The 24,729-nt window shown below is 34.8% G+C and overlaps 1 protein-coding gene across 1 annotated transcript in view; it reads left to right on the top strand.

Annotated features, from left to right (window-relative positions):
- The window catches only part of CNTN5 (contactin 5), a 1,382,461-nt gene that overhangs the window by 925,037 nt on the left and 432,695 nt on the right, over positions 1-24,729 (top strand). Inside the window, exon 7 of the mRNA XM_043579878.1 lies at positions 11,722-11,817. Within this exon, the coding sequence (XP_043435813.1) occupies positions 11,722-11,817 (96 nt within the window). The remainder of the gene's footprint in view (positions 1-11,721; positions 11,818-24,729) is intronic.

The following is a 24,729-nucleotide window of genomic DNA, read 5'->3' as shown; positions in this document are numbered from 1 at the left end:
AATGGCATGTATGATAAAGGGTTAGTATCCAAAATATATAAAGCACTTATCAAACTCAACGACCCAAAACTCAAATAATCCAGTTTGCAAATAGAGAGAAGACAGGAATAGATATGTTTCCAAAGAAGACCTACAGAAGATTAACAAACACATGAAAAGATGCTCAACATTACTCATCATCAGGGAAATACAAACCAAAACCATGAGATACCACCTCACAACTTTTGGAATGGCTAAAAGTAACAATACAGAAGAGAACAGGTGTTGACATGGGTGTGGAGAAAGAACCCTCTGACACTGTTGGTGAGAATACAAACTGGTGCAGTTACTGTGGAAAACAGAATGCAGGTTCCTGAAAAAGTTAAAAAAAACTACCCTATATTCTAGCAATTACACTATGAGGTATTTGCCCAATGATACAAAAATACTAATTCACAAGTATACATTTACCCTGATGAGTATGGAAGTTTTATCAACAATAGATAAATTATGAAAAGAGCCCAAATGTCCATCAACCGACAAATGGATAAAGATGTGAGATACACACACACACACACACACACACACACACACAATGGAATATTACTTAGCCATACAAAAAACAAAGTCTTGCTGTTTGCAATGACACGAATGAAGCTAAAGAGTATTGTGCTATTCAACTCTCTTTTTCCCTCACTCTCTGCCCCTCCACCCTCTCATGTACACACTCTCCCTCTCTCTCTCAAAATAAATAAACTTCACAAAAGGGGGTAGCCTGGGTGGTTCAGTCAGATAAGGCTCTTACTCTTAATTTTATCTCATGTCATGATTTCATGGTCTGTGCAATCGAGTGCTGTATCAGGCTCTTGCTTGAGATTCTCTCTCTCGTGTTCTCTCTGCCTCTCCCCCACTCATGCTCTTCAAAATAAATAAATAAACTTCAAAAAAAAAGTATTATGCTAAATGAAATAATAAGTCAGAGAAAGACAAATATTTATGATTTCACTTGTATGTGGAATTTAAGAAACAAAACAAACTAGGAGGAAAACCAAGAAACAGACTCTTAACTATAGAGACCAAATGGGTGGTTACCAGAGGGGAAGTAGGTGGGGGGATGGGTTAAATAGGTGGTGGGAATTAAGGAAGGCACTTGTGATGAGCACCAGGTGTTGTATGTAACCGATGAATCACTAAATTTCCCACCGGAAACTAGTATGTTAACTAACTGGAATTAAATAAAAATTGGAGGGGGAAAGAGAAGAATAAATTTGGAAGGGCAATGTAGTCATGGATTCTATGTGTTACTACATTTTTAAAAGGTTAAACCATAAATAGGTTAAAAATTATCTTATATTTAATGCAAAAAGTGATAAGTTCACCACTGTGCTTGTAATGATTCTAGTGAACTGCCTCTTTACAAGTGTTATATCTCCTGTTAATTTGAATAACTCTGTAGAAATTCCCCAAATATTATAAGTTGAGGACACATAAATCTATAAGCTCGAAGTATTTGGAAAAAAAATAAAAAATTATTTATATTTATAATTAGAAGTTGATAAGATACATCTTTCTGAAATTTTAGAGGGAAATGATATTTATCAAGTGCTTACTATTGGCCAGTTGTGTGGGTAAGATATTTTCATTTGTTAGGAAATTTTTTGCAGTAGTCCTCTAAGACATGTGTAATAATTACTTCATTTTGAGTAGAAAGCATATGGAAATAAAATAATTTTCCTAAGGTTACCATTAATAAATAGTAATGCTAGAATTTGAACATAGGTCTTTTGCCATCAAAGCCTTTATTTTTAATAGCAATATTTTTAAGTATAATTTTAAGGTTCTCTAGTTATAGCAATATTTTTAAATATAGTTTTAAGGCCCCCTGGTAAGTTATTAGCTTAAATAGTTTATATTTAAAAAAAGCCATGGAGGGGCACCTGGGTGGCTCAGTTAGTTAAGTTTTTTTTTTAAAACGTTTATTTATTTTTGAGACAGAGAGAGACAGAGCATGAACGGGGGAGGGTCAGAGAGAGAGGGAGACACAGAATCTGAAACAGGCTCCAGGCTCTGAGCGGTCAGCACAGAGCCTGACACGGGGCTCGAACTCACGGACTGTGAGATCATGACCTGAGCTGAAGTCAGACGCTTAACCGACTGAGCCACCCAGGTGCCCCAAGTGTCTGGCTCTTGATTTCAGCTCAGGTCATGATGTCATGGTTCATGGGATCGAGCCTTACATGGGGTTTGCTCCATTGACAGCATGGAGCCTCCTTGGTACTCTCTCCACCCCTCTGTCTGCCCCACCCCTCTCGCAGTCTCTCTCTTTTTCTCAAAATAAATAAATAAACATTAAAAATTTTCTTTATAAAATAAAGCCATGGATGTATAATATTTCTCTTAAAATATTTGCAGACAAATTAATCAAATATTTACTTTTGAGAACATTTTTTTAAGTGTCATCTTTATTTAGTAGGAATAGTTTTCAGTGTGGTTGTGTAGACTGCTGTGCATAAGAGGTTTGGCTGGGAATATCTTCAGATGCCATAAAAAAGATTATGATTACTTGCATCTAGAAAATTTAATATTTTTGGAATTATTACATGACCAAAAAAAAGAAATTCTTTTTAAAAAATAATTTCTATCATTCACCTTCCATCTCAGTTAAAGATTGAAATGGTATACATAGGACCTTTTTACTATTAAAATAATTAATCTTGAGTGAACATTCTGCTATAGAAATAGCATTATAATGCATGCATGTTTTGGTGTTACCTGTCAGGCTCAATATTTAATGGGAATTTTGGATCTCATAGGATTATAGTTTTGAAAAGATATAATAACATAATATTTGGAAAATATCTCAACATTTGGATATTTTAAAACTAAAATTCATCAAATATAACTGTATGCTAAAGATACATATGCAATTGTTTTATTGACTAAGTACTCAACAAGAATAATGCATTAGGCATTATTTTAAGCAGTGATAAAACAAAGTGTTTATTTAAAGATTATATTCTAATGGATTGGGGAAGACAGTACTTTTTAAATCCCATTATATAATGTGTCTGCTGATCATAAGTGTTACGATAGAAAAGGAATCAGAATAAAAAGAACAGAATTTGGGAAAATGGGAAGAAAGAATCTATTGCTCAAGGGGGTCCTCTCTGCAAAGGTGACATTCCAGCAGAGACCTGCACAAAGTTGGGGAGACTTGTGCAAATACCCAGGAGGGACAGTATCCTAGACAGAGAGAACAGCTAGGGAAAGGGTCTGGGAATATTACAATGAACATTGCAAACAAAAATCCCTGTGTCATAGACTTTAAATTCTACGTGTGAAGGCACAACAGACAAGAGAAATAAATAATAGTTTGTTGGAGAATAAATACCAAAGAGACAAATTAATTAGGGAAGGGAGATAAGGAATATATATTGGATAATGAGGTTGCACTTTTTGGTAAGATGCCCAGGGAAGACTCTCCATGAAGGTGACACTGAAATAAAGACCTAAAGGAAGTTTAGGTGACAGCCAAAATTATATCTGGGGAATGGAGGTAGGAGATATTCTAGTTGGAGGAAGCAGCAAATACAAAGGCCCTGAGGCAGGAAAACACTTGACATATTTTGTTTGATTAAAAGCAAGAAAGCCAGTGTGTTAGTATGGAAGGAAGGAAGATGAATATAGTAGGAGATGGCATCAAGGAAGCAACAAAATCAAGATGGTCTAAGCCTGCAGGGCTTCATAAGTGGTTTGACTTTTCCTCTGAGTAACATGGAAAGCCATTTAGGTCAGGTGGCCTACCTTCATTTTAAAATAAGGGGGTACCTGAATGGCTCAGAAGGTTAAGCATCCAACTCGTTTCAGCTCAAGTCATGAACTGAGTACAAGCCCTGCATCAGGCTCCATGCTGAAAGTGCAGAGCCTGCTTGGGATTCTCTCTCTCCCTCTCTGCCCCTTCCTCACTCTCGCTCTCTCTCTCTTTTTCTCAAAATAAAAAAAAAATAGGGGCGCCTGGGTGGCGCAGTCGGTTAAGCATCCGACTTCAGCCAGGTCACGATCTCGCGGTCCGGGAGTTCGAGCCCCGCGTCAGGCTCTGGGCTGATGGCTCGAGCCTGGAGCCTGTTTCAGATTCTGTGTCTCCCTCTCTCTCTGCCCCTCCCCCGTTCATGCTCTGTCTCTCTCTGTCCCAAAAATAAATAAACGTTGAAAAAAATTTTAAAAAATAAAAAAATAAACTTAAATTAAAAAAAATAACCAATTTTTGCTGCTGTGCTAAAAATGGACAAAGAGAGTAAAGGAAGTGCAGGGAAAACAGTTGGGTGATATCACATCAATCAAGGTGAGAGATGCCTATGAAAGCTATAAAGAAGGCTAGATGTTGTTGGATTCTGTATATATTATGAAATAGTATCAATAGGATTTGCTCATGAATTGTATGTGGGATGTGAGAGACATTGGAAATACAGACGATTTTTGCATTTTATCTTATCTGGAAAAATGGAATAAAAATTTACTCGTATGGGAAATATTATGGCAGTGGTAGGTTAGCAGGTGGGAATGGGAGTTCCATTAGGATATGTTCTGTTTCAATGGCTATTAGATATGTGAATAGAAATGTCAAGCAAACTGTGTGTGTGTGTGTGTGTGTGTGTGTGTGTGTGTGTATTAGTATTCAAGGGAGGTACCCAAGAAGGAATACATTCTCTAATTCTTTGGTGTATACATGTTTATTTTATTTATTTATTTTTTTTTTTGCTATAAGAGGTTAAATATAAGATAAACATAGGAAAGGTGTGGATTGATAAATGAAAGGGTCCAAGGACTAAATTGAGGCCCTGGAATATTTAGACATTGGAAATATGAGGAAGAATAAGAAAATGAAAGCAGCCTTCATTAGGGCACAGTAATAGTGGCTAATGAAAGTGGCATTCACACAGAGGAGGGCACAGTGAAGGAGCAGAAATTCAAGCAAAAAAATTTTTTTCAGAAGAAAAGTGTAAACAACTCCATTAAATGCTTATTGTAGGTCAAGCAGATGAGGAATTGGTCAATAAATTTAACAACATGAATATCATTGGTTTTCTTCATGGTAGTATTTGGTCAGTGTTAGGAAGAAAGCCAGATTTGAAAAGTTTTTGAGAGAATTGGAGTTGTCTGCAGTGGTTGTTGATTTATTTGTTTGTTTTATGGGTGGAGAGAAATGGGTTGGTACTTGGAATGAAATCAGGTCAAAGAGATATTTTTTCCCTCCTATTTTCTTTTAAACTTTGGGGAAATACCAATATTTTGAACATTATTGATGATGCAGAAGGGAGAGGTTGGTCTCTGATTAGATCAAAGACAGTTCATTTATGATAAGATAATCAGAAACAGTGTAGATATGGACAAGTTGAAAACTATTGTGGTGATGTTACAGGTTGACTTCCCTGGGAAACAGCCTCCATGAGTGGAGTTTAGTGTGGATGATGGTTAAGAAGTGACCTCTTAATTCACCCACTGGAAGGGAGGAGGAAGGAGCAGGTGTGAGAAGAAGAATAACTGGCACTCTGATGTAGGTTTACCAGTAATCCCAGCTGATGCCAAGGAGGATATTTAAAGTTAGAATAGGAGGATATTAAAGTTAGAACTCCAGGATTGTCTGGAGTTGTGCTAAGGTAGTCAGGTCATTATATTTACTCACTGAGCAGTTGCTGTCTGTTTGCTACCCAAGGAACGTGTATAATAAACTTGGTTGAGTGGATTCTCTGTAGCAAAAGCAGTCCATAATGGTGCTAAGAGCTAAAAGCTGTCAGTAGGACCCCCAACAGTTGGGACAAGTCCTTCACTGAAGGGGATCCTGGACACACATTGCAGTGACCACCATAGGAGGAATGTATATCAGTGATTTAAAAAAAAATTTGTTTAATGTTTATTTATTTTTGAGAGTGAGAGAGACAGAGCAGGGAGGGGAAGAGAGAGAGGAAGACACAGAATCTGAAGCAGTCTCCAGGCTCTGAGCTGTCAGCACAGAGCCTGATGTGGGGTTCGAACCCATGAACTGTGAAATGATGACCTGAACTGAAGTCAGATGCTTAACTGACTGAGCCACCCAGACACCCTATAAAAAATTTTTTTATTACTTCTGTTTTTTCCAGGAAGTAGGAGGAAGAAGTGGGGGAAAGGGCAGGAGGTTGTTTTAAAAGAGAGATGTGAAAGTATTGTCTAGAGGATGGAGAGAATGGACTCCATAAATGTACTGGGTTTAGGTAGCACAATGGTCCTACTTTGGGTAGGATGGATGAATCTAGAGCAAAACTAGTCATGATCATTGATGCTCTTCTCCATTCACATTCCCTTGCCAAGAGCACAATAGGTAAAGAGTTTAATTTAACTTAGGTTGAAGTTGTGCTAGAGTAATAAATAAGAGGGAGAGAGGAGTAAGGAGTCATGGTTGTAGGCAAGGAAGTATTAACCTTATATAATGTAAAATAGCTGAAGAGAATAGTTAGGCCCAAATCTTGAAAGACAATCAAAAGATATATGAATTTTAGGAATACTAAATGACTTGCTGGTTTTACTAAATGACACCTTTCCCCTATCTCTATGGGTCTATAATACTCAAAATCTATGTACATTTTCTATTTACTAATATTTTGATGATGATCATGATGATGATGATTTATGTTTCGATGCTCAGTTTTATAATTTCCTGAGACTTTAATGAACTAAGACTGATCTGAGATTGAAAAACCAAATTTGAACTTAGAAGTAAGAAAATAATAGTTTTTTATATCTTAACGATAGAGAACAAACTGATGGCTACCAGAGGGGAAAAGGGGAGTTGGGTGAAATAGGTGAAAGAGATTAAGAGCACACTTACCATGATGAGCCCTGAGTAATGTGTAGAATTGCTGAATCACTATATTGTACACCTAAAACTAACATAACAAAATATGTTAATTATACTGGAATTAACTTTTTAAGTAAAAAAAAGAAAGAAGCATTATTTAAGTGGAAAAAAAGAATTATTTATATAATTGCTCACCCAGAGTGTAGAAAGTTATGTCACATGTATAGAACCTGTGCCAGGATTATAGACTATCATCACATTAGTCAAACAAATTTATATATATAACTTTATCTTTTGAGATTATTTCACTGTATGTATTATTCACCATAAAAGTAACTTTTTGTAGCATACATCAAGATATCAAAGGAAAGACCTTAAGATCAAAAACATTTTTATCACACTCTGGATAATTGATGTTTTTATAAAAGCAATTACAATTTACTGTTTTACTTGTAATGTAGTTAAAATTGTCTCTTTCAAGGCAAACATACTCTGGTGTACTTTGGTTTCCTCTTAATTAGTGAAACCTTTGGCTGGATGATTAATATCTGATAATATGCCAAGTGAAAATGGCAAGCCACAGCAAGAGATTATTCATCGGACCTGTTATATATAAGAAGGAAAAATGAGAATGAAGAAAGTTTCATTGTAGCTGTCATGATCTCTTGTAGATTTGCCTCACCATACCTCTAGCTGCATCTCAATTCTTATCTTCATGTAATAAATAGGAGTATATTTTTTGAGATATCTCTAATTAACCCAACTGATATTTTCAAAAGCATTATTAAATAATTAACACATTTAAAGGTGATATGATGTTACATTCATGGACTTATAACAATTATTTTAAAGAATTGTAGATTACTTCAGGTGGTGTAATAAGTAAGTATTTAAAAAAATAACCACATCTATTAAAACATTATAAAATAAGAGTATTGTAATAACTCCTATTAACATGGAAACATGCTAATTCCAGAAATGAATTTGTCATCTTAATGGTTCAAATACTGGCTATGAGTTTTATTTCTGTTATTTAACCTTAGTGAATGCCAATGTCCCCTCATCAATCAGTGGGGATAATAAGCCTTTGCCCTCTGTGCTTACAAATTGATCATAGGTTTATGAGCTCACATTTGCCAATAAGAACACCACAAAGCTTCAAGTTACTATGGCTTTCAGTCAAGGTACCAGTCAAAAATCAATTTTTTATTTTAGAAACTATTATTGATAATCATATTTTTTGTAGAGTGTCTTAGGAAATATTTTACCTGCAGACAAATGACTATGTACGAGAAATGCTAACTCAATTCTTGCTCAAAATAAATGTAAGAATTATTTTTCCATTCTTCAATATTTTCATCTATAGGTCTATCATCTGTCAGAAAATGATTTTTCATAAGAGACCCTTATGAAGATTATTTTTAAAATCCTGAAATCAACTTAGTCTAACTTCTAAATATTGAATTGGTTTGGTGCTAATACATTATTTTAAACAACCACGTTGATTTTGATTTGCCAACTCACTACTTATTAACCATGCAATCATTGTCAAGTTGCTATTTGCTCTTCACATATGTTTAGTAATCTTTAAAATGGAGAAATTAATATTTAATCTCCAAAATGCCTATCATAGAGTGTGTATGCTAGTAGCTAGTGTGATTATTATTCATCTATCTTCATTTCCTCTTTTTTATTGTTTTAGAATGTTAAAGGTAGTTTCTGAATGAGCTACAACCAATTTATATTACAGGATATTTATATGAGACACAGAAATTTGACAGTGATCTGAGTAATCCTAATGATAACAGAAACAACAGTACCAACAAAAAATAAAAGTGATAAAAGAAGACTTCAATATGCAACAATTTTGCAGGTGATGCAACAAGTATTAGAAAATCTTTAAGCCATTTCTATAGAAATCACAGAAGTTAAAGCTGTGATACCCCTCAGAAAGAACACCTATCTTAGTTCTTCAATCTTACATAAGAATCTAATACCCAAATGTTAGTGATTAATAAAACTCAAGTGTCTCACATCTAAAGTGTTTTACTTGTTTTAATAGTTAAGTTTTTGTAAAATTTAAACTTAATTTTATGAAGTTTATAACTCATAATAAATTAACTGGTTTCACCACACCTTTAAGGTTAGAGAATTAATTGAGAATGCCTGGAACATTGACAGTCTAAAACTTACTAGCACCACCTACAGGACCAACTGCAATTTAAATAAACACTGGATTCCCATTCCTTCTTCCAAACACACAACTCCCATACACCAAACATTGTCACTTAGAACAAATTTAAGACTAGGAAATTAAAGCCCAAGAGACAGATAAACCTCAACACTTTACTCCTAACTGTATAAGATTTATCCTGGTGCCTTGACCCTTTTTCCTCATTTCTCCCTAATAACTAACCAATCTACTGTATTTAACATATGATCATAAGATCAGTGTCCAGAACCCATTATGCACTTTCCTTCTTGCCAATTCTTGCAACTTTCTCTCTCCAACTCTTTAAACTAATTCACTTTTCTAGGCACTGGTTTTTGAAATGTGTGTGTGTGTGTTTGTGTGTGTGTGTGTTTGTGTGTGTGTGTGTGTGTGTGTGTGTGTGTGTGTGTGTTTATTTCCGGGGGTGAAAAACCTTCCTGTTTCCAAATTTACTCAACCCACTATACCAACCAGGGTTTATCTTTATGAAGTATTTCAGGAGAGATCCCTCTTTGACCTTTCTATCTGCTAACATTATATACTTATGATTGTTTTCTATTAAAATATTCTTTTAACTATAATAGGTTAATTTGAAATGTCATAATAAACATAACAAAACGTGTAGTAAATGTATTGGAAGTTACATATATGTTTCAGAAATCATTTCAGAAATTCAATTTTAATATATTAATATCCAAATAGCCTTTTAGAGTTTATAAATTCAGTGAGGATGAAAAAAGGAAAGTAAAGCCATATAATCCCTAAAGAGATATCACAGCCTTAATGCAACCACTGCCTCACAGTGTGGTTCCTGTGCTGTGTCCAGTAGTAGAGTCAAAGGGAGTCAAATTAGAAACCTTGACATGCTTGTTTTCATATTAAGATTATTTATCGGGAAAAAGACAGCTTCTATCCCTAAGAATGAATACATATGAATTAAAGCCCTGAGTCACACATATTTGAAAATGAGTAAACTTATCTTTACCAGAAGTTATTGTGTATGTTCTTAAACCACCACCAAAAAAAGTAGAATTAGAAACTCTTTCTTTTTTATCTATACAGTTTGTGAAATGCTTAACTATTTATAATGAAACATAGAATTATGTGTAAAATCCTAACACTTTCATCAATAACGAATACTTCTGTATTTATTTGCCGTTAGGCCTTCACTGTTTGTTAGTTCTTTGTGATTTGGAATGTATTTAAGAAGATTTGAGGGGCACCTGGGTAGCTCAGTCGGTTAAGCGTCCGACTTCAGCTCAGGTCACGATCTCGCTGTCAGTGAGTTCGAGCACCGCGTCTGGCTCTGGGCTGATGGCTCAGAGCCTGGAGCCTGCTTCAGATTCTGTGTATCCCTCTCTCTCTGCCCCTCCCCCGTTCATGCTCTGTCTCTCTCTGTCTCAAAAATAAATAAACGTTAAAAAAAATTAAAAAAAGATTTGATTGTACATTCACTAAATCAGTAAATTATTGTACATATCTAAAAAAAGTAAGGTATAGAATCCCTCTTAGGATATTATAGTTAGTGATTTATCTCCTTCATATAATTTCAGTATATTTTGTTTACTGCTTACTCTCATCTTTTGTCAGATTAACAAACATTAAATTTGAGAGTCTACATTGGATTACTATGTAACATACTATTTTAATATGAAGTAATGGGAAGTTTCAAAAAAAATCTCTCTTACAATTGGTGAATAAAGGAAAGAAAAGGAGAACATTTTCAAGAAGCATTCTTCACCATGGGAATATATTTCATAGACTGATAATTCTGGAGCAATGTTTATTTATTAAAATATTTAACTCCTACCGTTTCTAGGAAACTATTCTAAAAATCACATCATTGATCAACCTAGCCCAAGAAGAGGAAAGGGCCATATATACTGAGCTATGAATAGATTAATAAACAATAATAGAAATACAAATAATATATATCATTTTGTTTTTAGGTCACTTTGTTTTTAAGAAAGTATTTTCAATTTGTGCAAGTGCAATATAATTTAAGGAAAGACAGTTGAACCCCAATCAATGCTATACTCTTTCATACTTACAGTGGAGTATTTTGATAATTACAATATTTGCAGAGTAACCAAAATGGATGAGTATAATTAATTTGCACAAGCCATTCCAGGCTTCTATAAAATGAAAATAGCATGGCTTTTTCCCTCATACTTATAGATAAAGAATACTTTATATCTTTGTTATATTCTGCTAGAGCACACAAGTCTCTCTACTTTGGAAAATTCATGCTTGGTTTTACATGCCATTCCTAGCATTACATAATGAGGCAGCAGGTTGGACACCAGGTACCCCTAACCACTTCTATTTCTCTTCTCACTATGCATGAATGGGTTCTATTAACAGTAGAAAAATTAATATGTAGGAAATATTATAAAGAAATAAAAGGACTATTTAATGGGTTATAAATGTATTGTCTATTTTCTTCCTACATTGGCACCTTGTATGCACCCTCAATAGAAATAAAGAGTGTACAGTTGCATATAATCTGAAAATTGTGGTATTTAAAGTGGATGGTATGTATTTATTTTTAAGGCCTTCCTATCACAGCTTAACAAATAAAAATAAACCTTGTCTGGATAATGAGAGAAAAGTAGGCACAAGTTATAAAAGTAGTAATTCTTTAAGTTTTCCCCCCACTTTTTTAGCCTTGCATCTAAATCCTGTGTTATGTTGACAGATCTGGGAAATTTTAGTGGCCGGACAAGAAGTGCAGTCTCTGTGAGGGAAGGCCAGGGGGTTGTTCTGATGTGCTCTCCTCCGCCTCATTCACCAGGTACAGTAGGATCCCATTCTGTATTGCTCTTTTTTACTATATGCTCATTCTTTTAGACAGTGTATTGACTAGGAAACATTCCAGGTGAAATATGCATGACTTTTTCGAAATGTATCAGAGTATCAGCTGAGTAATTAAAAATCATATACTCTAAATACCACCGGACAGAAGACTACTCTCCTATGACAAGATTATTTTATTGCCATTCTAACTGTTGATTGTTGTGGCTATGTCTCTGCCTACACTGGGGTTGTGAGGAGTGACTGAGTATATTCTCTCAAGTTTGTGGAGGGAGTGGAGATATAGATAACTTAAGTCTCCAAGGAATTTCTGGATGCTGAAAGCAGGGTCTCACAGGACCCTGAAGATTTAGCTATTGTCAAGATAAGCTTGTTTTTAGTTTTTAAGGAAGTGTAAACTTTAAGTCATTAAGGCAGCCATAAACTTTTTGGCAAGTGTTACATGCTGCAGATCTCTGACATCTATCAATGGGCCGCAGGCTGAATGGGAATTCAATTTAAACCGCATTTTTCTTGCCTTTGTTTCCTTCATCATTAATAATTGAGTAAATAAATAAAAATGTGATATCTGATTGAGATCAGTAAGAGATATCTGTAATGTGATATCTGATTGAGATCATCTGGTGTTAACCAGATGGTTGCTATTGTATATATGTCATAAGAAATATTAGAATGGGGGTACATGGCTGGCTCAGTTTGAGGAGCCTCCATACTGTTTACCATAGTGGCTGCCTCAGTTTTCATTCCCACCAACAGTGTAAGAGGTGTTCCCCTTTCTCTACATCCTTGCCAACACCTGTTATTTTCTATGTCGGTAATTTTAGCCATTCTGACAGGTGTGAGGTGAGATCTCATTGTAGTTTTGATTTGTATTTCTCTGATGGTGATGAGTGATGTTGAACATCTCTCCATGTGTCTTTTAGCCTTCTGAATGTCTTCTTTGGAAAAAGGCCTGTTCCAGTCTTCTCTCCATTTTTTAACTGGATTATTTGTTTTCTGGGTGTTGAGTTTGATAAGTTCTTTATAGATTTTGGATAATAACACTTTATCATTTTTGTCATTTGCAAATATTTTTCCCATTCTGAAGGTTGTCTTTTAGCTTTGTTGATTGTTTCCTTCACTGTGAAGAAGATTTTTATCTTGATAAGTCCCAATAGTTCATTTTTGCTTTTGTTTCTTTTGCCTCAGGAGATGTATGTAGTAAGAAGTTGCTACATCCCGTGTCAAAGAGGTTACTGCCTGTGTTCTCTAGAATTTTGATGGTTTCCTGTCTCACTTTTAGGTCTTTCATTCTAAATGTGTATGTGTAGGAATTTTATTTTGAATTTATTTTTGTGTATGATGTAGAAAATTGGTCTACTTTCATTATTTTGCATGTTGCTCTTCAGTTTTCCCAACATCATTTGTTGAAGAGACTGTATTTTTCCCATTGGATATTCTTTCTTGCTTTGTCAAAGATTAGTTGACCATATAGTTGCAGGTCCATTTCTGGGTTTTCTTTTCTATCCTGTTGATCTCTGTGTTTATTTTTGTACTAACAATCATACCATCTTGACCATACCACTGCAGCTTTCGAATATACCTTGAAGTCAGGAATTATGATGCATCCAGATTTACTTTTCTTTTTCAAGATTGCTTTGTCAATTCTGGGTCTTTTATGGTCCCATAAAAATTATAGGATTGTTTGTTCTAGGTCTGTGAAAAATGCTGATGGTATTTTGACAGGGATTGCATAAATGTATAGATTGCTTTGGATAGTTTAAACATTTTAACAATATTAATTCTTCCAGTTCATGACCATTGGATGTTTTCCCATTTCTTTGCGTCCTCTTCAGTTTCTTTCATCAGTGTTCTAGAGTTCAGAGTACAGATATGTTACTGCTTTGCTTAAGTTTATTCCTAGGTATTTTATGGGTTTTGGTGCAGTTATAACTTGGATCAATTACTTGATTTCTCTTTCTCCTGATTTATTATTGGTGTATAGAAATATAATAGATTTCTGCGCTTTGATTTTCTATCCTGCGACTATTGAATTCATGTATCAGTTCTGTCAATATTTTGGTAGAATCCTTGGGTTTTCTACATAGAGTATTATGTCATGTGTAAATAATGAAATTACTTCTTCCTTGCTGCTTTGGATCCCTTTCATTTCTTTTTGTTGTCTGATTGCTGAGGCTAGGACTTCCAGTACTATGTTAACTAACAATGTTGAAAGTGTATATCCTTGTCTTTTTTCTTGATCTTAAAGGAAAAGCTCAGTTTTTCCCCATTAAGGATTATATTAGCTGTGGGTTTTTCATATGTGACCTTTATGATGTTGAGATATGTTCCCTCTAATCCTACTTTGTTGACTGTTTTATTAAGAATGGATGCTGTACTTTGTCAAATGCTCTTTCTGCATCTATTGAAAGGATCATATGGTTCTCATCCTTTCTTTGATTAATGTGGTGTATCACATTGATTTGCAAATATTGAACCCAGGAATATATCCCATATAGTATGGATGGTGGTGAATGATTGTATTAATGTACTGTTGGATTTGATTTGCTAATATTTTACTGAGAACTTTGCATCCATATTCATCAGACATTGGCCTATAATTCTGTATTTTTAGTGGGGTCTTTGGTTTTGTAATCAAGCTAATGCTGGCCTCATAGAATGAGTTTGGAAGTTTTCTTTCTATTTCTAGTTTTTGGAACAGTTTGAGAAGAATAAGCATTCACTCCTCTTTAAATGTTTGGTAGAATTCTCCTGGAAAGCCATCTGTCCCTGGACTTCTGTTTGTTGGAAGAGTTTGTATTACTGATTCAATTTCTTTGCTAGTTATGGGTCTGTTCAATTTTTCTATTTCTTCCTGTTTCAGTTTTGGTAGTTTGTATTTTTCTAGGAATGTATCCATTTCTTCCAGATTACCCATTTTTTGGCCTGTAATTTTTCATGATATTCTCCTATAATTGTTTGCATTTATGTGGTATTGGTTGTGATCCCTGTCAGTCATGATTTTATTTATTTAGTTCCTTTCTCTTCTTTTTGGTAAGCATGGCTAGGGCTTTAAAATTTTTATTAATTCTTTCAAAAACCAGGTCCTAATTTCATTGCTTTGTTCTGTTTTTGTTTGTTTGTTTCTATATCATTTATTTCTACTCTGATCTTTATTATTTCTCTTTTTCTGTTGCCTTTAGGCTTCATTTGTTGTTGTTGTTGTTGTTGTTGTTGTTGTTGTTGTTGTTTATAGCTCCTATAGGTGTAAGTTTGGGTTACATATTTGAGATTTTTCTTGCTTCCTTAGGTAGGCCTGTATTGATATATACTTTCCTCTTATGACTGCTTTTACTGCATTCCAAAGGTTTTGGATTGTTCTGTTTTCATTTTCATTTGTGTGTGTATGTATATATATATATATATATATATATATATATATATATATACATTCTTTAATTTCCTGGTTGACCCACTGATTCTTCATTAGGGTGTTCTTTAACCTCCATGTGTTTGTGGTCTTCCCAATTTTTTTTCTTGTGGATGACCTCAAGTTTTGTAGCATTGTGGTCAGAAAATATGCATGGTATGATCTCAATCTTCTTTTACTTGGTAATGCCTGATTTGTGACCCAGTATGTGATCTATTCTGGCGAATGTCCCATGTGCACTTAAGATTGTGTATTCTGGTGCTTTAGGATGAAATATTCTGAATATATCTGTTAAGTCCATCTGGTCCAGTGTGTCATTCAAATTCATTGTTGTCTTGTTGATTTTCTGCTTAGATGACTTGTCCATTGATGTAAGTGGGGTGCTAAAATCCCATACTATTATTGTATCAATTATTTCCTTTTTTTAAATTTTTTTAATGTTTATTTATTTTTGAAGCAGAGAGAGACAGAGCATGAATGGGGGAGGGTCAGAGAGAGGGAGACACAGAATCTGAAACAGGCTCCAGGCTCTGAGCTGTCAGCACAGATCTCACGGACCGCGAGATCATGACCTGAGCCGGAAGTCGGACGCTTAACCAACTGAGCCACCCAGGTGCCCCTCAATTATTTCCTTTATGTTTGTTATTGTTTTGTATATTTGAGTTGGGGGCATAGATATTTACAATTGTTACATCTTGTTGTACAGACCCCTTTATTATGATATAGTGCCCTTCTTTTCATCTCTTGTTAGTCTTTTGTTTAAAATCTCATTTGTCTGACAAAAGTATGTCTACTTCTGGCTTTCTATTAGCACAATAAATGTTTCTTCATCCTTTCTCTTTCAATCTGAAGGTGTCTTTAGGTCGAAAATGAGTCTCTTGTAGGTGGCATATAGATGGGGCTTGTTTTTTGGATCCATTCTGATGCCCAGTATCTTTTGATTGGAGCATTTAGTCCATTTACATACAGAGTGATTATTGATAAATATGAATTTAGAGTCATTGTGTTACTTTTCAAGTCGTTTTTTTCTGGAGATTTTGTCTGTTCCTTTCTAGTTTTTAATCACTTTGGGTTTTCTCTCCCATTCAAAGAGTCTCCTTAATATTTATTGCAGGGTTGGTTTAGTGGTCATGAACTCCTTTAGTTTTTGTTTTTCTGGGAAACTCTTTATGTCTCCTTGTTTTCTGAAAGATAGCCTTGCTGGATAAAGTATTCTTGGCTACATATTTTTCCCATTCTCATGCTGAATATATCATGCCACTCCCTTCTGGCGGCTGTGAAATTTCTATGGAGAGATTGTCTGCTAGCCTTTTTTTGTCTTCCCTTGTAAGTTAAGGACTTCTTTTCTCTTGCTGCTTTTAGACTTTTTTCTTTATCTCTATATTTTGCAAATTTAACTATGCTCTGTCTTGGTGTTGGCCTGCTTTTGTTGATTTTGATGGGAGTTTTCTGTGCTTCCTGGACTTTGGTGTCTCTTTCTTTCTCCATATTAGATAAGTTTTCAACTATAATTTCTTCAAATAAACTTTCTTCCCCCTTTTCTCTGACAGTTATTATGTTTGATAGAGTCACTGAGTTCCCTAAGTCTATTCTCGTGTTCCATAATTCTTCGTTCTCTCTTTTGTTCAGCTTTATTATTTTCCATTATTTTAGTTTCTACATCACTTTTTCCTTCTTCCGATTCTTCCATACTTGTGGGTAATATGTCCAGTCAGTTTCACATCTTGGTTATAGCATTTTTTTTATTTTGGCCTAACTAGTTGTTAGATTTTTTTTTATCTCTGCATTAAGGGATTCCCTCATATCTTCTAGTCTTTTCTCAAACCCAGTTAGTATCCTTATGATTGTTGCTTTAAATTATCCCTCAAGCAATTATATTTGGATTAGATTCCTAGCTGTGACCTTTCCTTGTTCTTTCTTTTGGTATGAATTTCTTCATCTTGGAATTTTGTCTAGGTCTGTCTTCTGTGTGTTAGAAAAGCCTATTATTTTTCATGTTCCTTAATGTAATGGCTTTATGAAGAAGAGGCCATATACTTTCCAGGGTCTGGTCCTTCAGGAAGTGTCTCTGGTGTATGCTTTGTGCTCTCTGCTGTTGTGTTTGGCTGCTCTTTCCCTCAGGTCAGTCCACTGCAGAGTTTCTCCTTGCCTGCATTGGTGAGAGTTTGGCCTTGTTCAGAGGGTGGTGAGTTTTATCTAGGTGTGCTCTGATCTGCTTGCTGAAAGAAACCTGACACTATTTCCTAGATAGCTGAAGCTTTGCAGAATTCTATGGTCAGTAGATATGTGTGTGGAGGGAACTTGTGTTGGTCTTCTAGAGGAGGTGTCTACTACCCTGTTTCTCATCACACTTGCCCTAGGAAAGCAGCACCTGCTGAGTGCAGTAGGTGGAGCTTTGTGTAAGCGGTTTAGATCACCACTATTGGTGCTGTTCTGCTCACTGAAGTCAGCTTATGCCAGGGGTGGGGAAGAGAAATAGCGCCAGCCCTATCTCCCATCCTGGATAAGGGAGTTCAAACCCATAGCTGTCTGGGAAGCCTTTCCAGAGTAACAATCTCCCCCTCATGTTTCCCAGGCTTCTCTCAGATCCCTCCCTCACCCTGACTGTGTCTAGGCCATCTGGCCACCTGGCAATGCAGTACACCTGTGTTCTCTTCCAGGAAGGTTGGCTAAGTTTCAAAACTACAAACTTGCAGGAATCTGGCCTCGTGGGGACCTATGCTGGGGAGGGTCTCTCCATGCTGGGACTAATGCTGGTTTGTTCCACAAGGGCTGTTGCACCAAAGCACAAGGGAATGGATTTGAGAGTAAGTGCAGCAAAGAGCCAGTGTCCAGGTTAGCCCCCTCCAGAAGCCATCTCTGCACCTATGTTAAGGGGAAAGGGATAGTAGTGGCACCCATTAGCTCTTTTGTCCCTAGAGAGGCAATGTCACCTCACCCAGATCCATTCCAAGAAGGGGGGGACCACCTCTCCCAGTGAGTGCCGGAGATCTTCAGATCTCACCATCAACTACTGGGCTATTTTCCCTCCTTCCACAAGAGCACTATAACACCTACTGTGCTCCATACCAGCCATGATACAGACCCCTAAAATTCTAGTCTTTTAACTCAGCTCCTTATAAAATCTCACAAGAATCAGACCCTCTCATTTTCCTAGTCCATGTCTTAGGGAAAGTGTTTTCCTTTCGTGGTTCCCCTTGTGTTCCCCTCTCTCTCTTTCTTCTTTCTCAGTATCAGGACTCCCTCCCCTCTGCGGCATCTGTCATCTTTTTCTCCTTTCCTTCCTCAATTTTCACCTTCACACTTTCTAATTTCCTTTATGTGGCCTCTTCTCTCCCACTAGTTGTGCATTTTGTTCCATCAGTCTTCAGATTGATTTCTTGGGTATTCAGAATTATTTGATATTTATTCAGATGTTTTTGAGGCAAACCCAGGCAAACCTTCCTACTACTTCACCATCTTACTTCCCAACAATTTTATCATAATGTTGTTATGTTAAGTAAAATGTTGGAAGTAAAAGTTTGCTGATATTTTTCTCTACTCCTACAAGATTATATGTTCTTTAGGGTACAAAATTTAGCACACCTAACAGCAGACATTCATTAACTTCATGTTAAATAACTAAATAAGTTTGCTTATTCTAACAATTGAGTTTTATAGTGCTTTAGACAGTTTCTATCAGCATCATGCTGTTAGTTTATTACAACCCATATTTATTACAGATATTTGGGTGACCTAATTCAAATATTACTATTTCAAAGTATAGCAGCTACTATAATGCAGTAGTGCTACATAAAATTACAAAACGTTATGTTTCACAGAAGATTAAATAGTATTCAGAATAAGCCCAAAGATACATGTTCTCATTACCTTAAACAGATGTACAATGCACATTTTTTGTGTGACGTAAAGTAAAAGCTAGGATTGATTTTTTTTTGCAAAATATCTGTTTACTTCCCAAGAGAACAATATTAACTCCTGTCAGTAACGTCTGTGAATGAAAACATCTTGATTGGATACTGAAGTAGTTATTCATCTATGAGAAAATAAATATAAATTTTTTTCTAGATTGTTAACCACACCAGCTGAAAAGTATATTGGTTGCTAAAAAAAAAAACAACAAAGGGGCGCCTGGTTGGCTCACTCGGTTAAGTGTCCAACTTCGGTTCAGGTCATGATCTCACAGTCTGTGAGTTCAAGCCCCACATCAGGCTCTGTGCTGACAGCTCAGAGCCTGAGGCCTCAGATTCTGTGTCTCCCTCTCTCTCTGACCCTCCGCCGTTCATGCTCTGTCTCACTCTGTCTCAAAAATAAATAAACGTTAAAAAAAATTTAAAAAAAAGAATAAAAAAAAACCACCAAAAAAAAAAAAGAAACCTCTGTAAGTTTAGTAATTTTGAAACTCAGGGTTGTATTGTAAAGTAAAGATCTGTTAAAATGAAATAAGCCTGATAAAACCTATAACCATACATAGACTTATTTTATGATTTAGAGGTTATCATCATGAATATTTTTAAATAAAGAATGCAGTAAGTACTACTTTACTTTAAATATGTTTTGTTAATATTATGTGCATTAACATTATCTCAGCATCTTGCACTAAAGTGGGACTTAAAATTCTTATATGAAGTATTAGGCTATAGTTAAAAATACCACTCTACAATATAATAATCATATTTTCACATTCACTGTAACAGGTAACCCTTGCAAAGTATCTGAGAGTTAGAGATTATTGTCATTACTCTTATATCTAAGCTTCAGATAGATTAAGTGAAACACTTAAGTACTTAGTAAATGATGGAACAAGGATTTCAATCTTTGATACGTTGTTTACCATATAATTTACATTTTGGTTAAAGCTATACTAAAACATTCATAGTATGAATAGAAGCAAAACTTTTTTAAAAATGGAATTATAAGCCTCTCAAAAATGCTTATTGTATTATATAAAAATTTTAGTATTTTTTCATTCAACAAATGTTTATTGAGTACCTACTGTATTTTAACTATGAGTTTAGTCTATTTATATTTGTTTGTATCATCTAAGTTTGTACTACTTACTATGCTTTTTTTGTTTTTTTTTTTTTGTCCTTTTTTTCATGTCCACTACCTTCTTTAAAGGGAGGGATTAATTATATTTTTCCCTTCTACTCATTTCAAAATTACAATGAATCAAATGAATCAAATGATTCATTGACTATTTAAATATTGTATTACTGTGGTTCTCAAACATACAAGATCTTAGAAGAACCAAAATTTAATGTATCTATCTTCTAGATGCCCAGAAAACCAGGGGCTCTGTGGTTGTTAAAAAGAGGAATTTATCCTTAAGAGAAGATAGCCAGAATCTTTATTTGGCATTTCTGTTATTTGCAGAGAATTCTAACAGGTCTTGAGACAAGGAACAAAAAAACAAAAATAAAGGTTGCAAGCACTGTCCCAACAGTCTTTGAATTCAATAGGAGAAAAACCAGAGTACACAAAACTACTTGTAGCCAGGGATAAATCATAAGAAACATATTTCAAAAACCTTTTATCATTTTTCCTATTTACTATCTAGACCCCTAACTTATTCTCGATTCTACTAGTCTAGTACCATTTTTCCTTGATGATCTTATTAAATTATGTGGGAATGAGTCCCAGACAGAATAAGTCCCCAGTCTTTGATATATCAGCTTTCTTGAAATTCCAAATCATGGACACAGGTCCAACTCTCTCAAACATGCTCTCCATGCCAACCAGTCCCTCTACCATTACTCTTTTGATCACATGTCACTCATGAGGAATGCTAGTGCTGAACTGGTCTCAGAGAAAAGGATAATAAAACCATAATAATTGATTACCAAAGAATCACAAAGGAAAGTGGATTAAGGCATTATGAGAAGATTTATAGACAAAAAATTATTTTCTTTCTTCATACTATGTGTTTTCAGCCATCATAGACTATAGCTGAATTTAGAAAATAAATGAACTATAGAAAAGCCTATGTCTGAGCATACACCAAACACAGGAGCATAATGCATTTGGTTGTCCTTGTAATACTTTCTAATTTTAATCTTGTTGTAACATAATTTATTCAATTAAAAAAAATACTCAAACAGCAGTTGACACTGGAGGATTAAGGGCCCCCCCTGGTCCTGACCCAGATGCTAAACCCTAGGAACACTTCAATGCCCCATAGGCCTGAGACTCCTTCCCTATGTAGTATTGGTTATGATAGATCTAAGGAACCCTTCAGTTCTCCTGTCTAAGCTGTAACATTTTAGCTGAAATGTTTTCTATTAAAGAAAAAAAAGAGTTTTTGTTTTCTCTAGATTGAATACATTTTTACTTCACTGTAATTTAAAACAGGTAGGTTCACCAGCCTCAAACCCATGGAGGAAACTGATATTGTACAAGTAAACAAATAAGAAAAATAATGTTTATTTACTTATTGAGAGAGAGAGAGAGAGAGAGAGAGCTAGAATGCCAAGCAGGCTCTGCACTATGTGTGCAGAGCCCAACAAATTTAGAGAGCCCCAGCAAATTTAGAGAACATAAATACATGCCCCCCCAAACAGTGTGATGAAGAAATATGAGATAGTCTCTCCTTTCAAAGAGTATACTAACCATAGTATTTCACCTGGGATTTGGACTCAGACAGCCAGGGATTCCCATCCTAGCTCTGAAACTTTCTATTGACTTTATTTGTTAAATGAAGCCTTATCTTAGCTATAAAGAAGGAATAATAAAAATTGCCTCAAAGAATTGTAGCAAGAATTAAGAAATAGTTTATGTAATGCAATTAGCCCAATGCTTGGAGGATAGTGAGCATTAAATTCATTTTTGTCTTGAAGATCTGTCTTAAAGAATCCTCTTTAAAACACAATTTCTATGAGAGAAGTGACACCTTAAATCATTATCTGCTAACATTAATTACCATTTGGCATGGATTAGTTGACATCAAACTGACAAAAGGCAATTGTAAGATGAGGAGGGGCACTTGGAAATGTGAATCTGAAGGTCTGAGAAGTGAAAGAGATCACTGAAAGGAAAAATGAATCCTGACAATAAAGTAAAAGGACACTAGGTATCATTGCTATCTTCAGAGAGCCTATTTATCCTAGGATTGCTGGTACCAGAAATTATCTCCTTAGGGAACATCTATATAAAATGGGAACAGAAATTTTACAAAAGTGAAAATGAAATATTTTGGTTGATACTTTTTTTATTAAAAAATTACATATTACATTATAAAATCTGTCTCATAACTTTAAAATTCTGTAATAACCATAACTATTAGGAAAAAACCTCAAGTGTTTTTGGCATTCTTTTTCCTATAAAATAGTAAGATAGATTGTCACTCCATGCTTCATATTTAACTTTGTGCCAGGATCACAAGTAAGTCTGTTTTTTTGTTTGTTTGTTTGTTTGTTTTAATGTTTACTTATTTTGAGACCGAGAGAGATAGCGTATGAGCAGGGGAGGGACAGAAAGGGAGACACAAAATGTGAAGCAGGTTCCATGCTCTGAGCTGTCAACATACAGTCCTAAATGGGGCTTGAACCCACAAGCCATGAGATCGTGACCTGAGCCAAAGTCGGATGCTCAATCAACTGCGCCACCCTGGCACCCCTCATAACAAGTAATTCTTAAAAAGTAATTGGCTCGAAAATATTTGATAAGTTCAACAATTTTCTCAAGACTTCTCAATTATTTCCAGTCACTATTATGTTGAAACATGTGGAGTCCATATTCTTGCAATTTCTGGTACTTCATCATATCTTCATTGATTAGTAAATAAGGTCTAATGAAAGGAGACACTTTTCAAACGTATCTTTATTAACTTTGTGACAGCCACAATTTTGCAAAATGTGCAGTTTCACTTTGCAATATATTAGTGTTGTATTCTAATGTGTTATAAATAACTGACCAAAAAGAGATTAGCAAGATGGAAAAAGATAGATTAAGTACCTAAAATGTTGTGATTAATTTTAAAGGTAACCAATCTGTCTTTATTGTCATGGGATTATGATTTTTCTTTCCTAAAAAAATCTTGTAATCAAGTAGACTTGAGTTAAATTATTAGGACTCAGGGAATTCTATTATTAAATCCTGAAGAGGGTCAGCTATCTCATTAGGATAAAGATTAGGAATGAAAACCAATTTTTTATATTTTCCATGTAGTGTCTTATTTAATCTTTATCCCTGCTTTGTAAGTTTATTATTGTTACCTTCATTATACAAATGGGGATTTTGTGCTCAGAAGTAACTTGTCCAAAGTTTTACATCTAATAAATAAAATGCCAGAGATTCGGGCTTGTGTAACTCTAAGCCCGATGTCCTTTTGACTATATCATATGGTCTTTCCACAACATCATTGTGAAATTTTATTGAAAATTCATTTTCTGTCTACAGAAGCCACTGGTTAACATGTTTATTACATTAATTCAAATGAATTAGTAATTTCATCAATTACTTTTATTGACTTGGCCAAATTGTTAGCTGAGTTAAATATTCTGTACTGCCAAAATCAAGTGTATAAATAATACATGAAAATAAATTATGTGTATGTAAACATTTTAATATTTTTACCATGTCTCTATCTCAACAGTAATTTAAAAGGCAGACAGAACAGGTGAATATTCAAGTACATTGAATAAAATGATAGAGAAATGAGAAATTTTTATTTTTTTATTATTCATGATTTCCTATGTGAGTATTAAAATAATAATACAATTTTTATACCCTTAAATTACACACAAAAATACTGTTTCAACCCAAAGTACGTTATCTGGTGAAGTATTTGTTACAAAAGGTTTAATTAGTTTCTGAACTTGGTGCTTATCAACAGGTACAAATTGACATTCCCTTAAAATTTTCACAAATCTGTTTTAAAGTATATGCCTTTATTCTTTTCTTGCATGAACTATTTTTTGTTTCAATATGTCCTCTAGATGTCACTGGACAGGAAAATTCAATGTGTTTTAGAGTATTTGGTTTTTTAACTGTATCTGACAAAATTTATACACAAAAAACCAAATATCAGAAAGCAAACACTTCAACCTGAGTTTGTTGCAGAATATTTAGGCACAGCAGAAAAGATTTAGAAACTGAAATAACCCTGATCTTGCTCCCTATATTTGTTTGGGATTTCTACATGCTAAACTTGAGTTTATTTAATTATGTTTGGTTATTTAATTGGATTTGACCACATATTCCCAATTTGTTAACATAGTCTATTTTTTCCCTCTCTATGAGATACTCTACACAGAAGATGTGAGAAACAGTGGTTCAGGAGAGCAAGCTGCTTACTCCTTTAGTTTGGACAAGGCAGTAGAACAGTCAGTGAAATTAGTGTGACAAAATACAGCCACGTTAGATTAAATTGATGAGTTTATAAATTTAAGGCCTTACATTTTTTAAAAATTTAATACTCCTTTTTTAAAAAATTTTTTAAATACTTTAAATTCATTTTGAGGTAGAGATAGAGAGAGTACGAGT

The sequence above is a fragment of the Prionailurus bengalensis genome, chromosome D1, assembly GCF_016509475.1.
Source record: "Prionailurus bengalensis isolate Pbe53 chromosome D1, Fcat_Pben_1.1_paternal_pri, whole genome shotgun sequence".
Taxonomy (NCBI): Eukaryota; Metazoa; Chordata; class Mammalia; order Carnivora; family Felidae; genus Prionailurus; species Prionailurus bengalensis.
This window is presented reverse-complemented; position numbering and strand designations above follow the sequence as displayed.